The sequence below is a fragment of the Bufo gargarizans genome, chromosome 6, assembly GCF_014858855.1.
Source record: "Bufo gargarizans isolate SCDJY-AF-19 chromosome 6, ASM1485885v1, whole genome shotgun sequence".
Lineage (NCBI taxonomy): Eukaryota > Metazoa > Chordata > Amphibia > Anura > Bufonidae > Bufo > Bufo gargarizans.
In genome coordinates, this window is record NC_058085.1 from 117,779,258 (window position 1) to 117,801,096 (window position 21,839).

At 42.9% G+C, this 21,839-nt stretch overlaps 1 protein-coding gene across 1 annotated transcript in view; it reads right to left on the reverse strand.

Annotated features, from left to right (window-relative positions):
• PLXDC1 (plexin domain containing 1) overlaps positions 1–19,071 on the reverse strand; it is a 108,879-nt gene extending 89,808 nt beyond the window's left edge. Inside the window, exon 1 of the mRNA XM_044297804.1 lies at positions 18,816–19,071. Within this exon, the coding sequence (XP_044153739.1) occupies positions 18,816–18,924 (109 nt within the window). The 5' untranslated portion in view covers positions 18,925–19,071. The remainder of the gene's footprint in view (positions 1–18,815) is intronic.
• Between the last annotated feature and the right edge of the window lie 2,768 nt (positions 19,072–21,839).

Here is a 21,839-nt window from a genome sequence, read left to right on the forward strand (position 1 = left end):
GTCGTGGCACACACATCATCTTAATGAGTTGTCCTCTACCACCTAATGAGAACGGATAATTCATCCATCGCTCCGATTGGATCCTTTTTATCAAGGGAGGGGGGGGGGTAGTTCAAGGAATACAGAGATTCCGGTTGTTTGCCTATGTGTATTCCTAAGTATTTTAAAGAGTTGGAGGCTACCTGAATGGGGATGTCCAGATGTTGGCCAGTTGCTTTGGCAGTGTCCCGACCAGGAACATTATCTCTGACTTTGACGCGTTCACCTTAAACCCTGAGATGCTCCCAAACTCAGATAATAAATTAAATAGGTTATTTAAGTCACGGTGGGGGTGTTCTAGAAAGATTAACATGTCGTCTGCAAAGAGAATATGCTTAAGCTCCATGCTGCCAATTTTAATGCCTTCTATGTTCGTATCAAGAGCTAATTTTCGTGATAGGGGTTCCAGCAACAAGTTAAATAGAAGAGGGGGGAGCGGGCACCCCTGTCTTGTGCACTTGCCCAGACTGAAGGGTCTAGATAAAAATCCTGGGGTATGAACCCTTGCTTGGGGGTTTGCATATAGCGTCCTGAGATAGTCTCTGAAAGGTCCTCTAAATCCCATATGCTCCAGGACTGCGTTCATCCAACCCCAGTCCACATTGTCAAATGCTTTTTCTGCATCAATAGTCACTATGGCTGGGAATGGATGAAAGCCAGGTCTCATTTTGACTTCGTCAAGTACCGCTAGAACTTTACGGACATTGGTTACCGCTGCCCGTCCCTGAATAAAGCCCACCTGATTTGGGGAGATCAGCTTTGGTAAGACACTCGCCAGCCTATCGGCAAGAATTTTAGACGCCAATTTTAGGTCAACATTGATCAATGAGATCGGTCTATATGAGGCCAATAAGGTTGTGTCTTTACCCGGTTTCGGTAAGACTTTGATATGCGCTGAATTTTTTAGAGTCGGCATGGCTTCCCTTGCATGTATGCCGTAAACAATTGTGCTAGCATTGTTGTTATATCTGCGGCCAATATACAATAGAATTCCCCAGTGAAGCCCTCTGGGCCAGGGGCCTTCCCCAACTTCAAGTTTTTAATGGCTAGGGTTATTTCATCCTGCGAAATGGGAGCATTAAGCATTTCTCGCTCATCGAGTTAATTTCGGTAAGGGAATCTCCGATAGCCACGACTCAAACTCTTTTAGTGGTGTTTGCGGGGCACGATGTAGACTTTCATAGAAGTCTCTTAAGATATCATTTATTTCCTTTGGGTGGGTTTTTGCCTGCCCCTGCTTATCTCTCAGAAGTGTGATATTTGTTAAGGGTCTGAATACCCTAGCAAGATTAGCTAATAGTTTGCCGGCTTTGTTACCATGTCTATATAGATGGGCCTCACGTATGGACTGGGCAAAGCTTTCCCAGGTCTGCAGCCAGTTTTCATATTCTTCTTTAGTAAGTCACCATTGTTTTGCGGGAGAGGAATTTTTGTATATGCGTTCCGCATGGCTCTACTTAACTAATATAACTTATTCCTGACCATTTTTTTCCTATTGTATACATATGCTATGATTATACCTCTCAAAACTGTCTTCCCACCATTCCATATAAACTGAGGGTCAGATGTTGTGCTATTGTCTTGCAGATATTCAAGCCACCAACCCCTCAAGAGGTCCCTAAAATTTTCATCTGAAAAGAGATTAGAAGGGAATCTCCATATGAAGTCTTCCCCACTAGGCATTGCGGTTCGAAATTTGATTAAGACTGGAGAGTGGTCTGATATGGGGAGATCTTCTATTTTCGATTCTCCCACCCTTCCTATCCCTGCACTACTGACCAGAATATAGTCAAGCCTGGACCAAGAGCTGTGTGTATTCTCTCCCCTCTGGTTTGAGTGCTCTCTACGTATCCACTAATTGGGTGTCCTGTAAGAGGTGGGCTGATCTGAAAGTCATGATCACATTTGCTTACAGAGCAGAAAATATTAAACAACCACAATTGCAGAAATCGGCTTAACTACAAATTAGGAACCTAGTTTCTCTGAAAATTATAAAAGGAAACAACAACCAGGTGGAAACAGCTAAAACTGCCATGACATTTAAAAATTAAAAAGACAGAAGAGGAAGTATGTGAAATATGTAACCATTATTTTAAAATAATCACAAGCACTTCAACCTTTTAAGATGGCTGACATAAGACAAGAAAAGATCTCCTATCCCTCACACCCCCGTTATAGTGAATAGGGCCGGAGCGGACTTCCGCCAGCATGGTGGACTTGTGGTAGCACGGATCCGGCAGGCTGTTCCCCCCGCCGGAACAGCCTGCCGGAAAAGGCTACTGCAAGTGTGAGACTAGCCTAAGCCACGTGTGAACCCGCCCTAAAGGGTTGTAAAGAGACACAAGGAACTTCAAAATAAATAATTTCCTCCTATAATAGAGGGTCTGCAGTCCAAAGCTCTTTCAGAGACAGATAAACATAACCCTCAATTTTCATGGAGGAGAGGACAGAGCAGACAGTTTTTTAGGTTGTGGGAGAAAACATGACTTGCTCAGAGGAAATCCACATAAACAAGGGGGATTCTATACAAATGACATGCAGATGTTTAGGCTGTTCAGGAACCAAACCCTGAGCTCAGTGTCTCTGCAATTATGCTGCCCAGTTTACATTTTTTCTTTTACTTGTCTATATAGTTTCTACCTATCTATCTCTCTATCTTTCTATCTATCACATTATACCACCTACCTTTTAGGGCTCATGCCCACAAACGTAAGGGCTCCGTGCCCGTGCTGCGGACCGCAAATTCTGAACCGTAATGCACGGGCACTGACCTTGGGGCAGCCGCGTGTGGATCGCGGACCCATTCACTTGAATGGGGCCTGCACCCCAAAAAGTAGTGCATGTACTGCTTTTTTGTGGTGTGGAGGCACAGCCAGAAACACCACGGAAGCACTCCGTAGTGCTTCAGTTGGGTTCTGATCCGTGCTTCCGCACCGCATCTCCGGTTTTGCGGACCCATTCAAGTGAATGGGTCCGCATCCGTGATGCGGAATGCACACGGCTGGTGATCTGTGTATTGCGGAACCCACGTATGCGGTCCGCAGTACGGGCACGGAGCCCTTACGTTCGTGGGCATGAGCCCTTATTGTGTAGGTCTCCCTAATGTCTTCAAAACATATCCGACATGTTGACCATTGGACTTCACAAGACCACTGAAGGTTGCTGTAGTATCTAGCTCCAGGACATTAGCAGCAGATTGTTTAGGTCCTGTAAGTTGCAAGTTGGGACTGCCATGGGTCACATGTACAGCATAACCCTGCCACTGGTTTATAAGCTGTCCTTTAGACCACTTTTGATGGGTACTTACCATTGCATACCAGGAACACAAAATTTACAGTTTTGAGGCTGCTCTGACCCAGTTGTCTATCCATTTCTATTTGGCCTGTGTCAGAAATGCTCAGATCCTTAGGCTTGGCCATTTTACCTGCTTCTAACACATAAACTTCTAAAACCGACAAATATATCCCACTCTTCAAGGGTCCCATTGTACAAGATTATATTCACTTAATTTGGTTTTAATCTTTTAGCTGAACAGTATATATGGATCACGTGGCTAGGGTATGTCTTTATAATTCATAAAGTGGTCCTCTAAGACTGGGAAACACTTTTCATATGAGCAGTTGGGGTGCGGGGGTAAAAAAAAAAAAAGAAGACTCACCTGTCACTGGCGCCCTGTTTCCAGGGCTGAGCTCCCTTCTTCTGCATTTCTGGTCCCTGCTGGATCGGTAGTGTGATGTGCCATCTGCAAACATGTCACCGCTGCTGCCCAATCAATGGCCTCACTGGTGACATGCACACACAGCACTTGACTGGTGAGGCCATTGATTGGCCAGCAGTGTTGACATGTATGTAGGTGGCACATCATACTCTTTAACTCTGCCTAAGGGCCCATTTACATCAACCAAGGTTCTGGCCAATCGTTATAGACGAACGTTTGTGCGAGTGCTTGTCACTATAATTGGTTTGTGTGCAGCATATAGCTGTGTATAAACAGGGATGCGATAGTAACGATTGTTCATCCCCATACATCACCGATTACTGCAGCACGTAAGTATTTACTTCCTCATACAGGATGGGAGCCTCTCTGTCGGCTGATGTAAATGGGCCCTAAGAGTCCGATATAGAACAATCTTCTTATATTTGATATATTTTCCCTCATTGAGTAGTAAAAGTTAATAAATAAAATGCTTTTGATTTGTTAATCACTGAATCCAAGTTTACTTTTGGGTTCTGTCTTGTAAAATCCCAACTACCCACCATTAGACCTGTCAAATTATGACATAGATTTATTTGATAAAAATACCACATCCCACAGGCCTGCGGCCTCATCTCAGCTCTGCAGTGTAATTAGGCGTGCGAGATACCATCTATCATCTGTCGCTAATTTTTGTTGCTATTAATATTACTCTGAACGAGAATAGATGTACAGCCCTAGCAGATCTCCCAGATGTCTTGATTCCTTCTGCCTCAGCATTGACCTTCTGTAGGGGAGTTTATATAATTTGCTTGCATCAAATTGCAATCAGATGAGAATATAATTCAGTAGTCTTGTTTTCATCTAAACACATGTGGTTACTGGTTAGAGGGGGTGTCTGGTTTAGGCTTGTTTCACACAAGAGCTAAAATGGTCCGACAGGCTGTTCCAACAGAGCAACAGCCTACTGGAGTTATCCGGATACTACCTTACCCCGCCGGAGCCCATTGTCTATAATAGGACTCGGCAAGGATGTGGCCTGTTTCCAGCATTAGTGGCGGGATTCGGCCGGACAAACAAACCCTGCTAGCAGCTGTACTTGTCCAGCTAAAGCTCGGCACTAATGCCAGAAACAAGCCGGATCCCCTCTGGGACCATTATAGGGTTATACTGGACGTGTTCTGGCAGAGGAACAGCCTGCTGGACCATTTTAGCACTAATGTGAAACTAGCTTCAGAAAGATTATTGTTTGTATAAAATGTTAGAGTATCCTGAGTTAATAAGAGGATTCCCTATTCATCATTTTCATTAATTAGCCAGTGCTAATTGATTTTAGTTAGCATTGCACTGTGTAATGTGTCATTGCTGCTGTGGGGATGGAGCAGTGAAATTGAACACTTTCACTTATCCTGCTAATTGCTTGTGGTCAGTATGCCAGCACTTCTCTATACTTTAATTCATATGGATGCTCCTTTCTCAGTCCAAATTATCACCTATCTACAAGATACGCTGGGACCCCCAGAGATCCCGATGGAGCGGTAGTTTGTAGCTTCATTCATTTCTATGGGACCTGTCTACATCAGCCTTGTAGAAATGAATGTAGTGGTAAAACAACATGCCCACTACACTTCTATTCAGAGAGACCTACAGTTTTGGGACCTTTTCGTTGGTATGTTCCAAAACAGTGTTAAATTTCATATATGATATAAAAATTGTTACCTGTTAACCCCTTAAGGACTCAGCCCTATTTCACCTTAAGGACTTGGCCATTTTTTGCAAATCTGACCAGTGTCCCTTTAAGTGCTGATAACTTTAAAACGCTTTGACTTACCCAGGCCGTTCTGAGATTGTTTTTTCGTCACATATTGTACTTCATGACACTGCTAAAATTGGGTCAAAAAAGTTAATTTTTTTGCACCAAAAAATAAGATTTTTACAATTTTTTTTGAAAAATTAGCAAATTTCAAAGTTTCAGTTTCTCTACTTCTGTAATACATAGTAATACCCCCAAAAATTGTGATGGCTTTACATTCCCCATATGTCTACTTCATGTGTGTAGCATTTTGGGAATGATAATTTATTTTTTGGGGATGTTACAAGGCTTAGAAGTTTAGAAGCAAATTTTGAAATTTTTCAGAAATCTTCAAAATCCCACTTTTTATGGACCAGTTCAGGTTTGCAGTCATATTGTGAGGCTTAGATAATAGAAACCTCCCAAAAATGACCCCATTCTAGAAAGTACACCCCTCAAGGTATTCAAAACTGTTTTTTCAAACTTTATTAACCCTTTAGGTGTTCCACAAGAGTTAATGGCAGATGGAGAAACAATTTAGAAATTTCTATTTTTGGGAAAATTTTCCAATATAATCAATTTTTTCCAGGAGTAAAACAAGGGTTAACTGCCAAACAAAACTCAAAATGGGTTGCCCTGATTCTGTAGTTTGCAGAAACACCCCATATGTGGTCGTAAACTACTGTTTGGCCAAACGGGAGGACATAGAAGGAGGGGAACACCATATGGGTTTTGGAAGGCAGATTTTGCAGGACTGGTTTTGTTTATACCATGTCCCATTTGAAGCCCCCTGTTGCACCCCTAGAATAGAAATTTCAAAAAAGTGACTCCATCTAAGAAAGTACACCCCTCAAGGTATTCAAAACTGGGTTTACAAACTTTGTTAACCCTTTAGGTGTTCCACAAGAGTTAATGGCAGATGGAGAAACAATTTAGAAATTTCTATTTTTTGGAAAATTTTCCAATATAATCAATTTTTTCCAGGAGTAAAACAAGGGTTAACTGCCAAACAAAACTCAAAATGGGTTGCCCTGATTCTGTAGTTTGCAGAAACACCCCATATGTGGTCGTAAACTACTGTTTGGCCAAACGGCAGGACATAGAAGGAGGGGAACGTCATATGGTTTTTGGAAGGCAGATTTTGCTGGACTGGTTTATTTACACCATGTACCCTTTCAAGCCCCCTGATGCACCCCTAGAGTAGAAACTCCATAAAAGTGACCCCATCTAGGAAACTACAGGATAAGGTGGTTGTTGTTTTGGGACTATTTTAGGGGTAAATATGATTTTTGGTTGCTCTATATTACTCTTTTTTGAGGCAATGTAACAAAAAAATTAAATTCTAAAAAATTTTCTACATTCGCTATTTAGTTTTGTGGAACACCTAAAGGGTTAACATAGTTTGTAAAGTAACTTTTGAATACCTTGAGGGGTGTAGTTTCTTAGATGGGGTCACTTTTTTGGAGTTTCTAGTCTAGGCTACATCAGGGGGGGCTTCTAATGGGACATGGTGTCAAAAAAAAAACTGTCCATCAAAATCTGCCTTCCAGAAACCGTATGGAGTTCCCTTCGTTCTATGCCCTGCCGTGCGGCTATATAGCCATTTACGACCACATATGGGGTGTTTCTGCAAACTACAGAATCAGGGCCATAAATATTGAGTTTTGTTTGGCTGTTAACCCTTGCTTTATTACCAGCAAAAGGGATTCAAATTGAAATTTTGCCCAAAAATTGGTGTTTTGGCACCGTTTTTGTTTTTTATATTTTTAACACCGTTCATTCGAGGCGTTTGGTCAAATGTTATTTTTATAGCGACGACTTTTACGCACGCGACGATGCCCAATATGTATGGCTCTCAGACTTTGGAGACACTAAGCAGGCATCCTAAAAACTGCGGCCCTCCAGATGTTGTAAAACTACAATTCCCACCATGCCCTGCTGATGGCTGTAGGTTGTCTGGGCATGCTGGGAGTTATAGTTTTACAACATCTGGAGGGCCGCAGTTTGAGGATGCCTGCTCTAAAACTAATATTTTTTTGGGGGAAAAAAATTGTTTCTGTGTCTCCAAAGTCTAAGAGCCATAGTGTTTTATGTTCTCTAGTGGACTGTTGGGGATTATAAAAATTTAGTACTCCATGGAAGTGTGATACTCCCTGAAGCAATCGATAACGCAGAGGCCCGGATGATCGGGGCACGTGTCACATTGAGTGGTGGTGTCCTTCCGTATCCCCCTCTTGTGACGCACTCTGCATCTTTTTTGGGTTCGTCCCTTCTTTCCAGTATGGGGGACCACACCTGGAAAGTGTTGGCCAGGGACGATCCGGGCGCCTCCAGTTCCCGAGGTACTCCGGCCTGCTCTTTCCCGGTCCGAAAAGATCAGGTCTTTGAGGACTGCCTCATAGAATTGGAGGAATGTCCCTGTGCTGCCAGCGCTTCGGGATAGTACAAAAGAGTTGTACATGGCAACCTGCACCATGTAGACCGTAACTTTTTTGTACCATGCCCGGGTTTTGCGCATGGCATTATATGGCGTGAGGACTTGATCAGAGAGATCAACTCCTCCCATATACCGATTGTAGTCGACGATACAATCGGGCTTGAGGACCGTTGCCGCGGTACCTCGCACAGGGACTGGGGTGGTGCTGTTACCGTGGATTGTGGACAGCATAAGGACATCCCTCTTGTCCTTATACCTGACCAGCAACAGGTTTCCACTGGTAAGGGCACGGGTCTCACCCCTGGGGATAGGTACCTGGAGGGGGTGGGCAGGGAGGCCGCGCTGATTTTTCCGCACGGTCCCACAAGCGAACGTGGATCTGGCGGCAAGGGACCTGAACAAGGGAATGCTGGTATAAAAGTTATCCACGTACAAGTGGTAACCCTTATCCAGCAGTGGGTGCATAAGGTCCCACACGAGTTTCCCGCTAACACCCAGAGTGGGGGGACATTCTGGGGGTTGAATACGGGAATCTCGCCCCTCGTACACACGAAATTTGTAAGTGTACCCTGAGGTACTCTCACAAATTTTGTATAGCTTCACGCCATACCTCGCCCGCTTTGTGGGAATGTATTGGCGGAAACTGAGTCTCCCCTTGAACGCAACGAGAGACTCATCAACCGCGACCTCCCTTCCAGGTACGTAGGCCTGCTGAAATGTGGCCCCAAAGTGATCGATGACCGGCCGTATCTTATACAGCCGGTCATAGGCAGGATCACCTCGGGGTGGACATGCTGCATTATCGGAATAATGCAGACATTTCCGGATGGCCTCAAACCGGGGACGTGTCATGACCATACTGTACAGTGGGGTCTGGTATAGGACGTCCCCACTCCAGTATTGCCTGACACTGGGTTTTTGGACTAGACCCATATGCAGCACGAGGCCCCAAAATGTCCTCATTTCGGCTGCACTGACCGGCGTCCAGCCACCGGGTCTAGCCAAAAATGAGCCTGGGTTTTGAGCGACGAACTGTTGGGCGTACAGATTCGTCTGCTCCACCATCAAATTCACCAGTGGGTTACTGAAAAAAAAAACTAAAAAAGTCTATTTCAGTAAACCCCACTGTGGGAATCTGGATTCCAGGATTGCCAGCGAAATCCGGAATCTCAGGCTCAAAGTCCACTGGGGGACACCAGCTAAGTTCATCGGCAGGGGGCTCCGGTGAACTTATTTGGTGGGCCGGGAAACCAGTACGAACCCCAGGGCGGCTCGTACTAGGGTGGGCCACAGGATCCCTAGCATGTGTGGCCCCTGGCTCCGCCTGGCGGCGTCTCCGCCGCCTTGGTGGCTCATCGTCATCCGATGATGATGAGGAGGATGCGGATGACAGAAGGAATGTGGGGTCATCCTCATCCTCACTGGGGCTCTCGGAGTCGGAGGCAATCTGGGCGTATGCCTCCTCGGCCGAGAACACCCGGCGGGCCATGGGTGTGTGTGCGTGTAGGTGTGCGTGTGTGGAAACCTTTATTATATTTGCGTGTGTGTGGGGGCAACGGGTGTTCGCGTACTAAAAAAAGGAAAATAAAGGGGCAAGTGTTAGAAAAAAAAAAAAAAAAAGTTCAAAGTTGCTGATCAGCGGTACAACGCTGATCAGCGGTGGGGCAGGCGATGCTCTAACAGTGGACGGACGCTAAAGTGCCGACCAGTCAGCGAACGCAGAAAAATAAAAAAAAAGTGGTGGTAAGGGGGCTAGTGGTGAGGGGGGGGGAGGCTGGGGGAGGGCTGGTGGGGGGATGGGTGGGGGGGGCTGGTGGTGGGGGGGGGCTGGTAGGGGGGGGGGCAAGTGGCAGGGGGGGCTCTGGGGTCTGATAGATGGATCAAAAAATTTTTGTGTAAAATTTCTTTTTTTTTTTTTTTTTTTTCCTAACTAACTTTTCCCTTCTTTCCCTTCCTAATGGTGCCTCTCCCTCACTGACCCTAACCTACCTGAGTGGCGATGGGTGCAGGAGGGTGATGGATGCCGATTAGGGGGACACAGGAGCTGGTGCTGGACGATGCTGCACGGTCAGGGTGCTGGACAGGAAGAGGAGGGGAGAGAGGAGCGCAGGAAGTTTGAATCTCGCGCCTCTCTCCCCTGCACCAATCAGCACCCTGGACAGCAGTGTTCAGCACCAGGGCCAGCACCGCCTCCTCAAATCCTCGGACTGCGATTGGTGGTGTAAAATTACGCCACCGATCGCAGTCTTTTTCCGGTTCATCGGGTCACAGCACACCCGAATGGACCGGAAACGCAGAAAACCGCAGGTCTGAATGGACCTGCGGTTTTCTGCGATCGTCTATACGGGGGGGTCAAATGACCCCCCCCTGTGTTGTTACGGGATGCCGGCTGAATGATTTCAGCCGGCATCCCGTTCCGATTAACCCCCGCAGCGCCGGAATCGCGAATTGAAGCCATGACGTACCGGTACGTCATGGGTCCTTAAGGATTCGGGAAACATGCCGTACCGATACGTCATGGGTCCCTAAGGGGTTAAAATGAAATAAGTACATACTGAAATGAACAATAAACAGATTTTTTTTTTTTTTGCCTTTTATTAGTTATATCTGTTGCCGGGAAAAACAACTTGTCTGCCAATAGAGCTACATGCACTGTCACCAAGTTTTTATTTTTGTTATGCAATTATGCCTTAACTGCTCCATAGTTAAAGGGGTTGTCTCACTTCAGTAAGTTGCATTTATCATGTAGAAAAAGTTAATACAAAGCACTTACTAATGTATTAATATTATTCATATTGCTTCCTCTGCTGGCTGGATTCATTTTTCTATCACATTATACACTGCTCGTTTCCCTGGTTACAGACCACCCTGCAATGAATCAGTGGTGGTTGTGCTTGCACACTATAGGAAAAAGCATCAGCCTCTCTGGTGGTCAGGACCATGGGAGCGCATATAGGCTAGTGCTTTTTCCTATATTGTGCAAGCACGACCACCACTGAAGGATTGCAGAGTGGTCTGTAACCATGGAAACAAGCAGTGTATAATGTGATAGAAAAATGAATCCAGCCAGCAGAGGAAGCCATATGGACAATAACAATAAGTTAGTAAGTGCCTTGTATTAACTTTCTCTACATGATAAATGCCACTTACTGAAGTGAGACGACCCCTTTAAGCTTATCTGCTAGTCAGGAGTCTGTGAAAGCTGAGAGATACCCCCTATGGCAGCTGTAAGGGGTATCACTTGTTAAAAGTAACCTCCCATACATTACTATAACAAAAAAACTATGGAATAAAATCTATAAGAGTATAAGACTAGGGCTACATAGCGATCTTGGGTGGCATGGGTGTTGCTTGATCAAGGATCACAGCCATAGAAATGAATGTGACTTGCATGTTTGCCGTGACTATGACTCCATTCACTGACATGGCTGCCCTGCTACACTGCAATCCTTGTTTGCAAGACACCTGTGATGCCCAAGATCGCTGTGTAGCACCAGCCTTATTGCAGAAGAGAGGTTACTTAGTTATGTAGGGTTCACTGAGCTGTTATCTGCAAGCAGAATATTTATTGAAAGATGTGCTTGAGATAATCAAATAAAGTAACTTACAATAAAGAGGTTAACAAAGTATAAAGAAAAAAATAGAATATGTGACTATGACATAGTGGAAATAACTGAGACATGGCTGGATGATAGCTATGACTGGGCAGTTAATGTACAGGGTTACAGTCTGTTTAGAAAGGATCGTCAAAACCGGAGAGGGGGAGGGGTCTGCCTTTATGTAAAGTCCTGACTAAAGCCCACACTCCGTGAACATATAAGTGAGGGGCATGAACATGTGGAGTCACTGTGGGTAGAGATACATGGCGCTAAAAACAATAATAAATTACTAATAGGAGTTTACTATAAACCACCTAACATACCAGAGTCCACAGAAAATCTACTACTAAACGAGATAGACGAGGTGGCAAATCATAATGAGGTGGTTATTATGGGGGACTTCAACTACCCAGATATAGACTGGGAAACTGAAACTTGTATATCTCATAAAGGAAACAGGTTCTTGGCAATAACCAAAGACAATTACCTCTCCCAACTGGTTCAGGACCCGACTAGAGGGATGGCCATACTGGACTTAGTATTAACCAATAGGCCTGACAGAACAACAGATGTGCAGGTTGGGGGACACCTGGGAAATAGTGACCACAAAGTAATAACCTTCCAATTATCATTCAAGAGAGCGTTTCTACAGGGAGGAACAAAAATACCAAACTTCAAAAAAGCTAAATTTAGCCAACTAAGAAAGGCCATAGGCCTAACTAAATGGGATAAAGTCCTCACAAATAAAAATACAGCCACAAAATGGGATATCTTTAAAAGCATCCTAAAATCTCATTGTGAGAGGTACATACCGTATGGGAATAAAAGGTTAAGGAACAAAAAGAAACCAATGTGGATAAACAGAACTGTAAAGAAAGCAATAAATGACAAAAAGAAAGCATATAAAACACTAAAACAGGAAGGTAGCACAGAAGCACTGAAAAACTATAAGGAAAAAAATAGAACATGTAAAAAACAAATAAAAGCGGCCAAACTAGAGACTGAGAGATTAATTGCCAAAGAGAGTAAAACTAACCCTAAAATGTTCTTCAATTATATAAATGTTAAAAAGTATAAATCTGAAGGTGTCGGCCCGTTAAAGAGTAATGAGGGGGGAGTCGCAGAGAGCGACGAGGAGAAAGCAAAGCTGTTAAATATTTTTTTCTCCAATGTATTCACTGAGGAAAATAAACTGTCAGATGACATGCCGAATGTTGAAATAAATTCCCCATTAAAAGTGTCCTGTCTGACCCAGGAAGAAGTGCAACAGCGACTTAAAAAGATTAAAATAGACAAATCGCCAGGACCGGATGGCATACACCCCCGTATCCTAAGGGAATTAAGTAATGTCATAGCCAGACCCTTATTTCTGATATTTGCAGATTCTATATTGACAGGGAATGTCCCACAGGATTGGCGCATGGCAAATGTGGTGCCAATATTCAAAAAGGGTCCAAAAACAGAGCCTGGAAACTATAGGCCGGTAAGTTTAACATCTGTTGTGGGTAAACTGTTTGAAGGTTTTCTGAGAGATGCTATGTTAGAGCATCTTAACGGAAATAAGCAAATAACGCCATATCAGCATGGCTTCGTGAGGGATCGATCATGTCAAACAAATTTAATCAGTTTCTATGAGGAGGTAAGTTCTAGACTTGACAGCGGCGAATCAATGGATGTCGTGTATCTGGACTTCTCCAAAGCATTTGACACTGTACCACATAAAAGGTTAGTATATAAAATGAGAATGCTCGGACTGGGAGAAAACGTCTGTAAGTGGGTAAGTAACTGGCTCAATGATAGAAAACAGAGGGTGGTTATTAATGGTAAATACTCAGATTGGGTCACTGTCACTAGTGGAGTACCTCAGGGGTCAGTATTGGGCCCTATTCTCTTCAATATATTTATTAATGATCTTGTAGAAGGCCTGCATAGTAAAATATCAATTTTTGCAGATGACACTAAACTGTGTAAAGTAATTAACACTGAAGAGGACAGTATACTACTACAGAGGGATCTGGATAGATTGGAGGCTTGGGCAGATAAGTGGCAGATGAGGTTTAACACTGACAAATGTAAAGTTATGCACATGGGAAGGAATAATGCAAGTCACCCGTACTTATTAAATGGTAAAATACTCGGTAACACTGACATGGAAAAAGATCTAGGAATTTTAATAAACAGCAAACTAAGCTGCAAAAAACAGTGTCAGACAGCTGCTGCCAAGGCAAATAAGATAATGGGTTGCATCAAAAGGGGCATAGATGCCCGTGATGAGAACATAGTCCTACCACTTTACAAATCATTAGTCAGACCACACATGGAGTACTGTGTACAGTTCTGGGCTCCAGTGAACAAAGCAGACATAGCAGAGCTGGAGAGGGTCCAGAGGAGGGCAACTAAAGTAATAACTGGAATGGGGCAACTACAGTACCCTGAAAGATTATCAAAATTAGGGTTATTCACTTTAGAAAAAAGACGACTAAGAGGAGATCTAATTACTATGTATAAATATATCAGGGGTCAGTACAGATATCTATCCCGTCATCTATTTATTCCCAGGACGGTGACTGTGACGAGGGGACATCCTATGCGTCTGGAGGAAAGAAGGTTTGTACACAAACATAGAAGAGGATTCTTTACGGTAAGAGCAGTGAGACTATGGAACTCTCTGCCTGAGGAGGTGGTGATGGTGAGTACAATAAAGGAATTCAAGAGGGGCCTGGATGTATTTCTGGAGCGTAATAATATTACAGGCTATAGCTACTAGAGAGATATCGTTGATCCAGGGATTTATTCTGATTGCCTGATTGGAGTCGGGAAGGAATTTTTATTCCCCTAAAGTGAGGAAAATTGGCTTCTACCTCACAGTTTTTTTTTTGCCTTCCTCTGGATCAACTTGCAGGATGACAGGCCGAACTGGATGGACAAATGTCTTTTTTCGGCCTTATGTACTATGTTACTATGTATAAGAGAGATACAGCTTATTTCCAAAGAGAATAAAACTAACCCTAAAATGTTCTTCAATAATAATATGGTAAAAAGGTTAACCCTGAAAGTATTGGACTATTAAGGAGTGATGAGGGAGAAGTTGTAGAGGATGATGAGGAAAAAGCTAATTTATAAAAAAAAATATTTTTGCACTGTCTTCACTGAGGAAAATGTAATGCAAGATGAAATGCAGAGTGTGAAAGTAAACTCTCCAATAAATGTGGCCTCTCTGACCCAGGAAGAAGTGCAGCGGTGTCTAAGATTAAAATAGACCAATCACTTGGTTCAAATGGCATACACTTCTGTATCCTAAGAGAATTAAGTGATGTAATAGGTAGACCCTTATTTCTGATGTTTGTGGACTATATAATGATGGAGTCTGTTCTACAGGACTGGTGTTTTGCAAGTGTTGTAGCAATATTCAAAAAGGGGTAAAAAACTGAGCCTGCAAACTGTAGGCCTGTAAGTCTAACATCAGTCGTGGGTAAACTGTTTGAAGGTTTTCTAAGAGATGTTATCTTGAAGTAACTCAATAAAAAGAAGTGTATAACGCGGTATCAGCACGGATAAAGGAGCAGTTTTTTTTCTGACGGATCAGAAGAACGTGAACAAAACGGTGATGTGAACGAAGCCTAAACTGTAGCAACCAGTTTCAGGCAGCTGCTGCCAAGGCCAGTAAGATCATGGGATGCCTCCAAAGCGACATGGATGCCTGTGATGAGAACATAGTCCATACCACACATGGAGTACTGTGCACAGTTCTGGACTCCTGTGAACAAGGCAGACATAGCAGAGCTGGAGAGGGTTCAGAGAAGAGCAACTAAAGTAATAACTGGAATGGGTGGACTACAGTACTCAGAAATATTATCAAAATTAAAGAGATATTCCAGTTTCAGATTGGTGAGGGTCCTACAGATCCTGTGGAGCCCCCCTGAAATGGACGGAGCGGCTGGTCAGAAATCCATTTATTTCTATGGGAGCACCATAGAAGGGGATTCTTTATAGTAAGAGAAGTGAGACTATGGAGCTCACTAAACAAGATCAAGAGGGGTCTGGATGTATTTCTGAAGTGTAATAATATTACAGGTTTTAGTTACTACAAATTTAAGGTCGTTGATCCAGGGAATTTTTTCCCTCTAAAATGAGGAAACTGGCTACCTCGTGTTGTTTTTCTTTTTTTTTTCTTTTTGACTTTCTCTGGATCAATTTTGCAGGATAATAGGCTGAACTTGATGGAAGTATGTTTTATTTTTTATTTTTTTTTAAGCTTTACAAACTAAAGTGTATGTTACTATGTTTATGCATTACGGCATAAAATATTAGCCTTGGGCTCCAAAATAACTTGTCCTAAAACTAAGCAACAGCAAAGGTTCTCACTAGTATGGCTTGTTGCCCTGTGCAGTTCTAGCTTATAATGTGGGATGTACTGGCAAGTACCAGTGTTACAATTTAACCACTTTGCTGCCAAAAGCCTACAGTACACAGCTATATGGGAGGAATAGATGAACGGTTTCTAGGGAGGACTGTGCTGCACAGAACATTGCGGGAGATGTACGTGTCCGAAGTGAAATATCTGTGATTTGATGAAGACAACAAGCTGCACTCATACCACTCCTCTGTAACGCTCCTATTGATGGAAACATCCAAGTGATGCTTGCAGCCTCCAAAAGTGGCTCAGCTGATAAATATGATTTCTGGATTATGACTCTGCACAACATCCAAGTTCTGATGCAGCACCCATAGACTTCTATGGGGCTCAGCTGTACCTCTGCATGCCTCTGATTTCAAAATGTAAAGCAATCTGGTGTGCTCTATTGGATAAGGCACCAGAGTTCTCCTCTAGAAGAAATAACTTTTTAGTATAGAGCCAGAAGGACTCCATACAGGCACTGCACACATCTCCTCCTTGTGCAGGAGGCCTTATGATAGTTTTTAATTGATTAATCTGCCTATATGCCTGTTGGAATAGGCTGAATTATGATGATGCCGTAGCATAATTTTTTGCATAACATTAAAACTATCTGCTGCCAAAACTGCTCTGACCCCCCTTGATGCATGATCTTCACGCAGTTCGTTGTGCTACAGTGTTTCCATAGCTTTTATTCACTTCTGCGGGAACAGCATAGCACAGTCTGCGGTTGTTTCACCATGATTGACTGAGGTGGGAATACCATTGTAAGTCCTGTAAGTTTTCTAGCAAAGCATTTTCCAGAGTATCACACTACTCCTGCCAACTTGCTTCCATCCCATTGTACTGTACACCCTAGTGCTGATAAGTAATGCAGACGCACCTGGCTGTCTGTGTCATGGAAAAGATTAATGTGATTTACCTGGCCATGGTGCAGTGTCCATAATAGGTGCTGGACAAGGGTCGGCATGGCCTGTCTGACTGGTCTCTTGCTACACAGCCCCATATGCAGCATGCTGTGTTGCACTGTGTGTTCTGACACCTTTTTATCATAGCCAACAATGAGTCAGATTCAGTAATCCTGTCTACTAAACAGTGTAAACGTAGACAGTCTAAAGATCTGCTAGATTTATCACAGTGGGTGATCCTAAATGAGAAATCTGGCGTGTCTTTAGCCTATTGTTTGTGCCAAAATTGTGGTGCAAAATAGTGTATCTTAAACCAAATCCACATTCATTTCCCCACAAAGCCATAACCCCAGTGGATTATTCTTTTTGTCTTTCTTTCTGCACAAATGTGTCTAATATGAGACGTGCAAAACATGCGCCAATTATTTTTACCTGAGAATTCAGGCATAATCAAAAGTAAATTTGGGATGTTAAAATTTTCAGCAATTTCTGGTTCAGTAGCTTTTCTGTGGGATCAGGCTAGTCTTCTTGGGTGTCCATGGCAGTGTCCTCTTGTTCACCATTTGTCCTTGCTTACATTTCCTTGGTAGGTACTAACCACTTCATATCAGGAACACCCTACAGGACCTGGCTCTGACCAAGTCGTCTAGCCGTCTCAATTTGGTCCATGTCAGTTTCTCCCTTAGTTGCCTGCTTCCAGCACATTAACCCCAAGGTCTGACTGTTGCTGACTAATATGTCCTACCCATTGACAGGTGCCCTTGTCACAGGATAATCATTGTTATTCACTTTAATTTTATGGCTAATCGTGCAGCTGTTTGATTGTATTTACAGTATGGAATTGATTTGGATGTGTAGTAATCACATATAATTTATTTTCCTTTAATAGTTCTAGATATAATACAATCCTTTGCTACTTCCAGGAGCCAAGAAAGCAAAGAGTTCCTGCTGACAGCTAACATCTGGCCATATATTGCATGCACACAGTGGAGTTGGGGAGACAGTGTTTGGTTAATCGCTATCCTAAATGTGTGACTGAAGTTCTGTTGAGGACAAGAAATCTTGCTTCATCTGGCTAAATGGTATGTCAAAGAATACAATTTAGTCTAGAAGGACCTATAGATAATATGTAACCAATAAAACATGTTGAAAGGGGTTATCCGAGTTTTTCATATTGCTGGTCTATCCTCCGGATAGGTCATTAGTATCAGATAGGTGGTTATGCCGGCACTCCCGCTGATCAGCTGTTTGAAGAGACCATTCAGACCCCCGGCAATCTGATATTGTGAACCCCTTTAATAAGACAGAAGGAGAAACAATAAAGGACTGTGAGTACTGTAGTCACTGCCAATAGTGGTTGTCACCGAAGGTTTGTTACTTATGTAGTACAACGTGATAACTCACAAGAGAACTTCACGCAAGAAGAATAACCAGGAGGAGTGCTCTTTAATATAAAACAGATAGTTTATAATATGCATCTAATAAATTGTGCCTTGGTATTTTCAAGATTTCTTGTTCTTACCATCTTCATTTTATTCCCTAGAGAGTTAGTGCTCAGTGTTATACAGTTCAGTGACTTTTTTTTTTTAACTTTTTGTTCATTGCAGCTTTTGCTATGATATGTTGTCTCTGTAACTATATATAAAGGATAAAACCCCCACTTTTAGGCTGGGTACGAAGCACTGGTATCTGCCCAGCTGAAGAGCTATGAGATAGTAAACTGAACATGTAGTGAGTACACACATAGACAGACCTAAAGCTCTTTAGTGCATACATGTTCTTTCTGTGACCGCCCTGCCTGTCTGGTAATCAGTTACTAGACTGAGTGTGCCATCCAAAGAGGGCAGTTTATGGCAGACAGGCGAGTCCATGCTGCCTGGTTCACAGCATTATGATAACATTTTAACATTACTAGAGGAAACAAAAGCTCATGTAGATATAAAGACTTACCCAAGACAGGTGAGTAGTCCCAGGTCTTGACAATCCCCTCAGTGCTAATTAGCAGAGCCAGGAAAACGATAGGGATCCAAAGCATCCTCACACACCAGAAGTGGCACATTGCCCCAGCTCCTCAGTGCCTCACTACGCTTACCTCTGAGCTGCTTCGTCTTCTCAACATACCCGGTACAAAGGTAGACACCCCACTGTAATATCTGATCCCCTCCCTGAGCATCTGAAGGAGATGGAGACAGCTAAGTGTGGGATGTTCTGTTTATTAAAAGCAACTGGAGCCTAAATACATCGAGAGGGGACGCGTTACTACACCCCATCTAGTGGCCAGCTCATTCTTCACACTCAGTTTCTTTCCTAAATAAGTTTCAGTGAAACCTGTTCATGCGATTCCCATGTTTTTCCAGTAAAGAAAGATAATATATGTATGTGGCACTGAATAAATCTTGAAGTGCAAGTATTGTATAGATTTATTTCCTATGTGATTTATCAATAAGGATTAGTGAAGCTGGTGATATGTTTCTTAGGCCGATAGCCACCTTTGTTCAGCACAACTAAGCTCGCATATTGTTTTAGTAGTGGCTGGGATAAGGGGCTGTCAGGTGCCACTTTAGATTATATGGGAAAATAAGACTATCGGCATACATCAAATTGTCTGCAGATCCCACTGAAATTGTCACTGCATGTAAACGGGTATGTGATGTGACCAAGTCATCTCTAAAAGGCCATGACATGTTACAAGTTTTTGTATCATTAATAGATGAGGCTGAAATAAGCGATTGACAGATATCAAAGTTTTTTTTAGTTTTTTTTTTTTAAGAGCAAGGAACCGGTGGGAACCAGTGGGCAGCACGGTGGCTCAGTGGTTAGCACTGGTACTCCCACACTACAATCAGGGAACTTATTGTGAGCCCCATTGGGGACAGCTTGACGCTAATGCCTGTTAAGCGCTGTGGATTAATCAGCGCTATATAAGTACATAACATAAATAAAAATAAGATACTGGTATAATGGTAAATACAGTAGGTCCTTTTGTCAATTTCATTAGATCTGTGTCTGTGACCACTAGTAATGTTCCCGCTGGGGTGTCAGTCAAGTGTCAGAATATTATGTACCTTAGAGAAAGACCGGACCACTGTTCCTCCATGAAGAGAGAGGGAATCCAAGCCTTGGTTGGACATTTTACTCCCTTCACCAAAGGAACTGCATTAGTAGCAAACAAAGGGATGAAAGATTTGAGGGAGGGAGGGAAACAAATAGGCCCTCCTGTCCTGAGTGGCAAGACAAGGCACATTTTCTTTTCTTTTGGTCTCACTGTCATCTGTGTATTTGGCCGAAGTAGTCTACAAAATTAATAAATAAAAAAATCTGTTCATTGAATAATTGGCTGCATGATTTACTGTATTGTATGTTATTAGCACCGTGTGCTGCCTATTTGCTGTTCTATACGCTGCCCTTCCAAAAAGTAATGAAATACTGATGCTGAAATATACTGATTTAATTTTTTCTAAGTAGGGATGCTCTCAATATATTAGTACTGGTGAAATTCTCATGTGTGTAGTGCATCCGGACAGTCCCTGAACGCTATTGTGGTCATGTTGGATTTTAGCACGTGTGACCTTGTAGTTGTAGGGCAGGGGTGCACAACCTTTTTCTGGTTGGGGGCCAAATTGTCAGCCTGAACCAATTCCAAGGGCCAAAAATAAAACTTTTTTAAAGGGGTATTACCAACTGAAATACTGTGTATATATATATGGCATATGCATATTGAACATACAGTATATATCATAGATGTCTAGTTACATTTCTAGGACTCCCATCTAATGGGAGAATACATGGAAGATACATGGGAGCAGCCACAAGACATACTCATACATGTCTGTTACCAGTTAGTTGGGGGCTGCACAGAATGGTATCAAGAGCCACAGGTTGTGCACCCCTGCTGTATGGGATGCATAGGTAGAAGACAGCAGTGATAAAAAAAAAAAAGGCACAGGTTACAGATTCTGCATTGAGCTCGGGCCTCTGCCTGATCTTTACCTTTCCTAGTATATCAGCACTGGCAGAGGTGTCTAGCGGTCACTTTTCCATGCTCGGTCAGCCACCGAACATGCCTTTTTATTGGGGCATTGGAGGAGATAGCTGTCCCGTTACTTATATTACATGTATGGATGGTTCTTTGAAACTCATTTCTCTTTAGTGAGTTTTAAAAGTAAAGATAAAAATGATTGTGGCTTAAATAACCATTACCTCACATGTCATCCAGCCTAAATATCCAAACATCTGTCTGCTAATATCATCAGTGCAGCTGCAAATCCTTCATAGAGCAGAGAGGGAGATTCTGGAAGAGCGTTCACCGTACAGAGGATTGTTTTCAGAGAAACTTTATCCACTGACCTCCCCCTCGTGTCAGAGAGAAGTGGCTTGTTGCTATGTAATTAAATGTAACATCTTCTTTTCTGCACATTAGTAGACAGAGATAATTATAAAGATTTGAGGATTGTGGTTATCTTCTAGACAACTAGAATACATAGAGGAAAATGGAGGTTAGTGCCTAATGGAGACTGCTCAGTCCCCTTTACTGGCAGGATGCTTGTGGGACTGCAGGTCAGGAACCAAATGAAAGCACTTGTTTCTGTTTTATAAAGAAATTTCCATCTGGAGCTGGAACTTCACCGCCAGTGTGATCATTAATGGGACAATAAGCCTAGAAATGAATGGAGGAAATAAAAAAGTAAATGAGGCTCTTGTCACCTTACGTTTATTGAACACCATCGATGTGTCTTTTGGCGCTGAACATAGACATATGCTATAATTCTCCCAGCGGAGGTCAGAGGATTGTCCTTTTAATATCAGTTTGGGTGGCCAGCACTGGCATTCCTATTTTTTTTGACTGTGTAGGAAATCCATCAGACTGCAATTTCCTATATAGTGAGCCTCCAAAAATGTAACTCATGGATGCCACTGTATGAATATTCTCTGTGCATATCTCCAACATATGACCCAAGTGTAAGGTGAACAGAT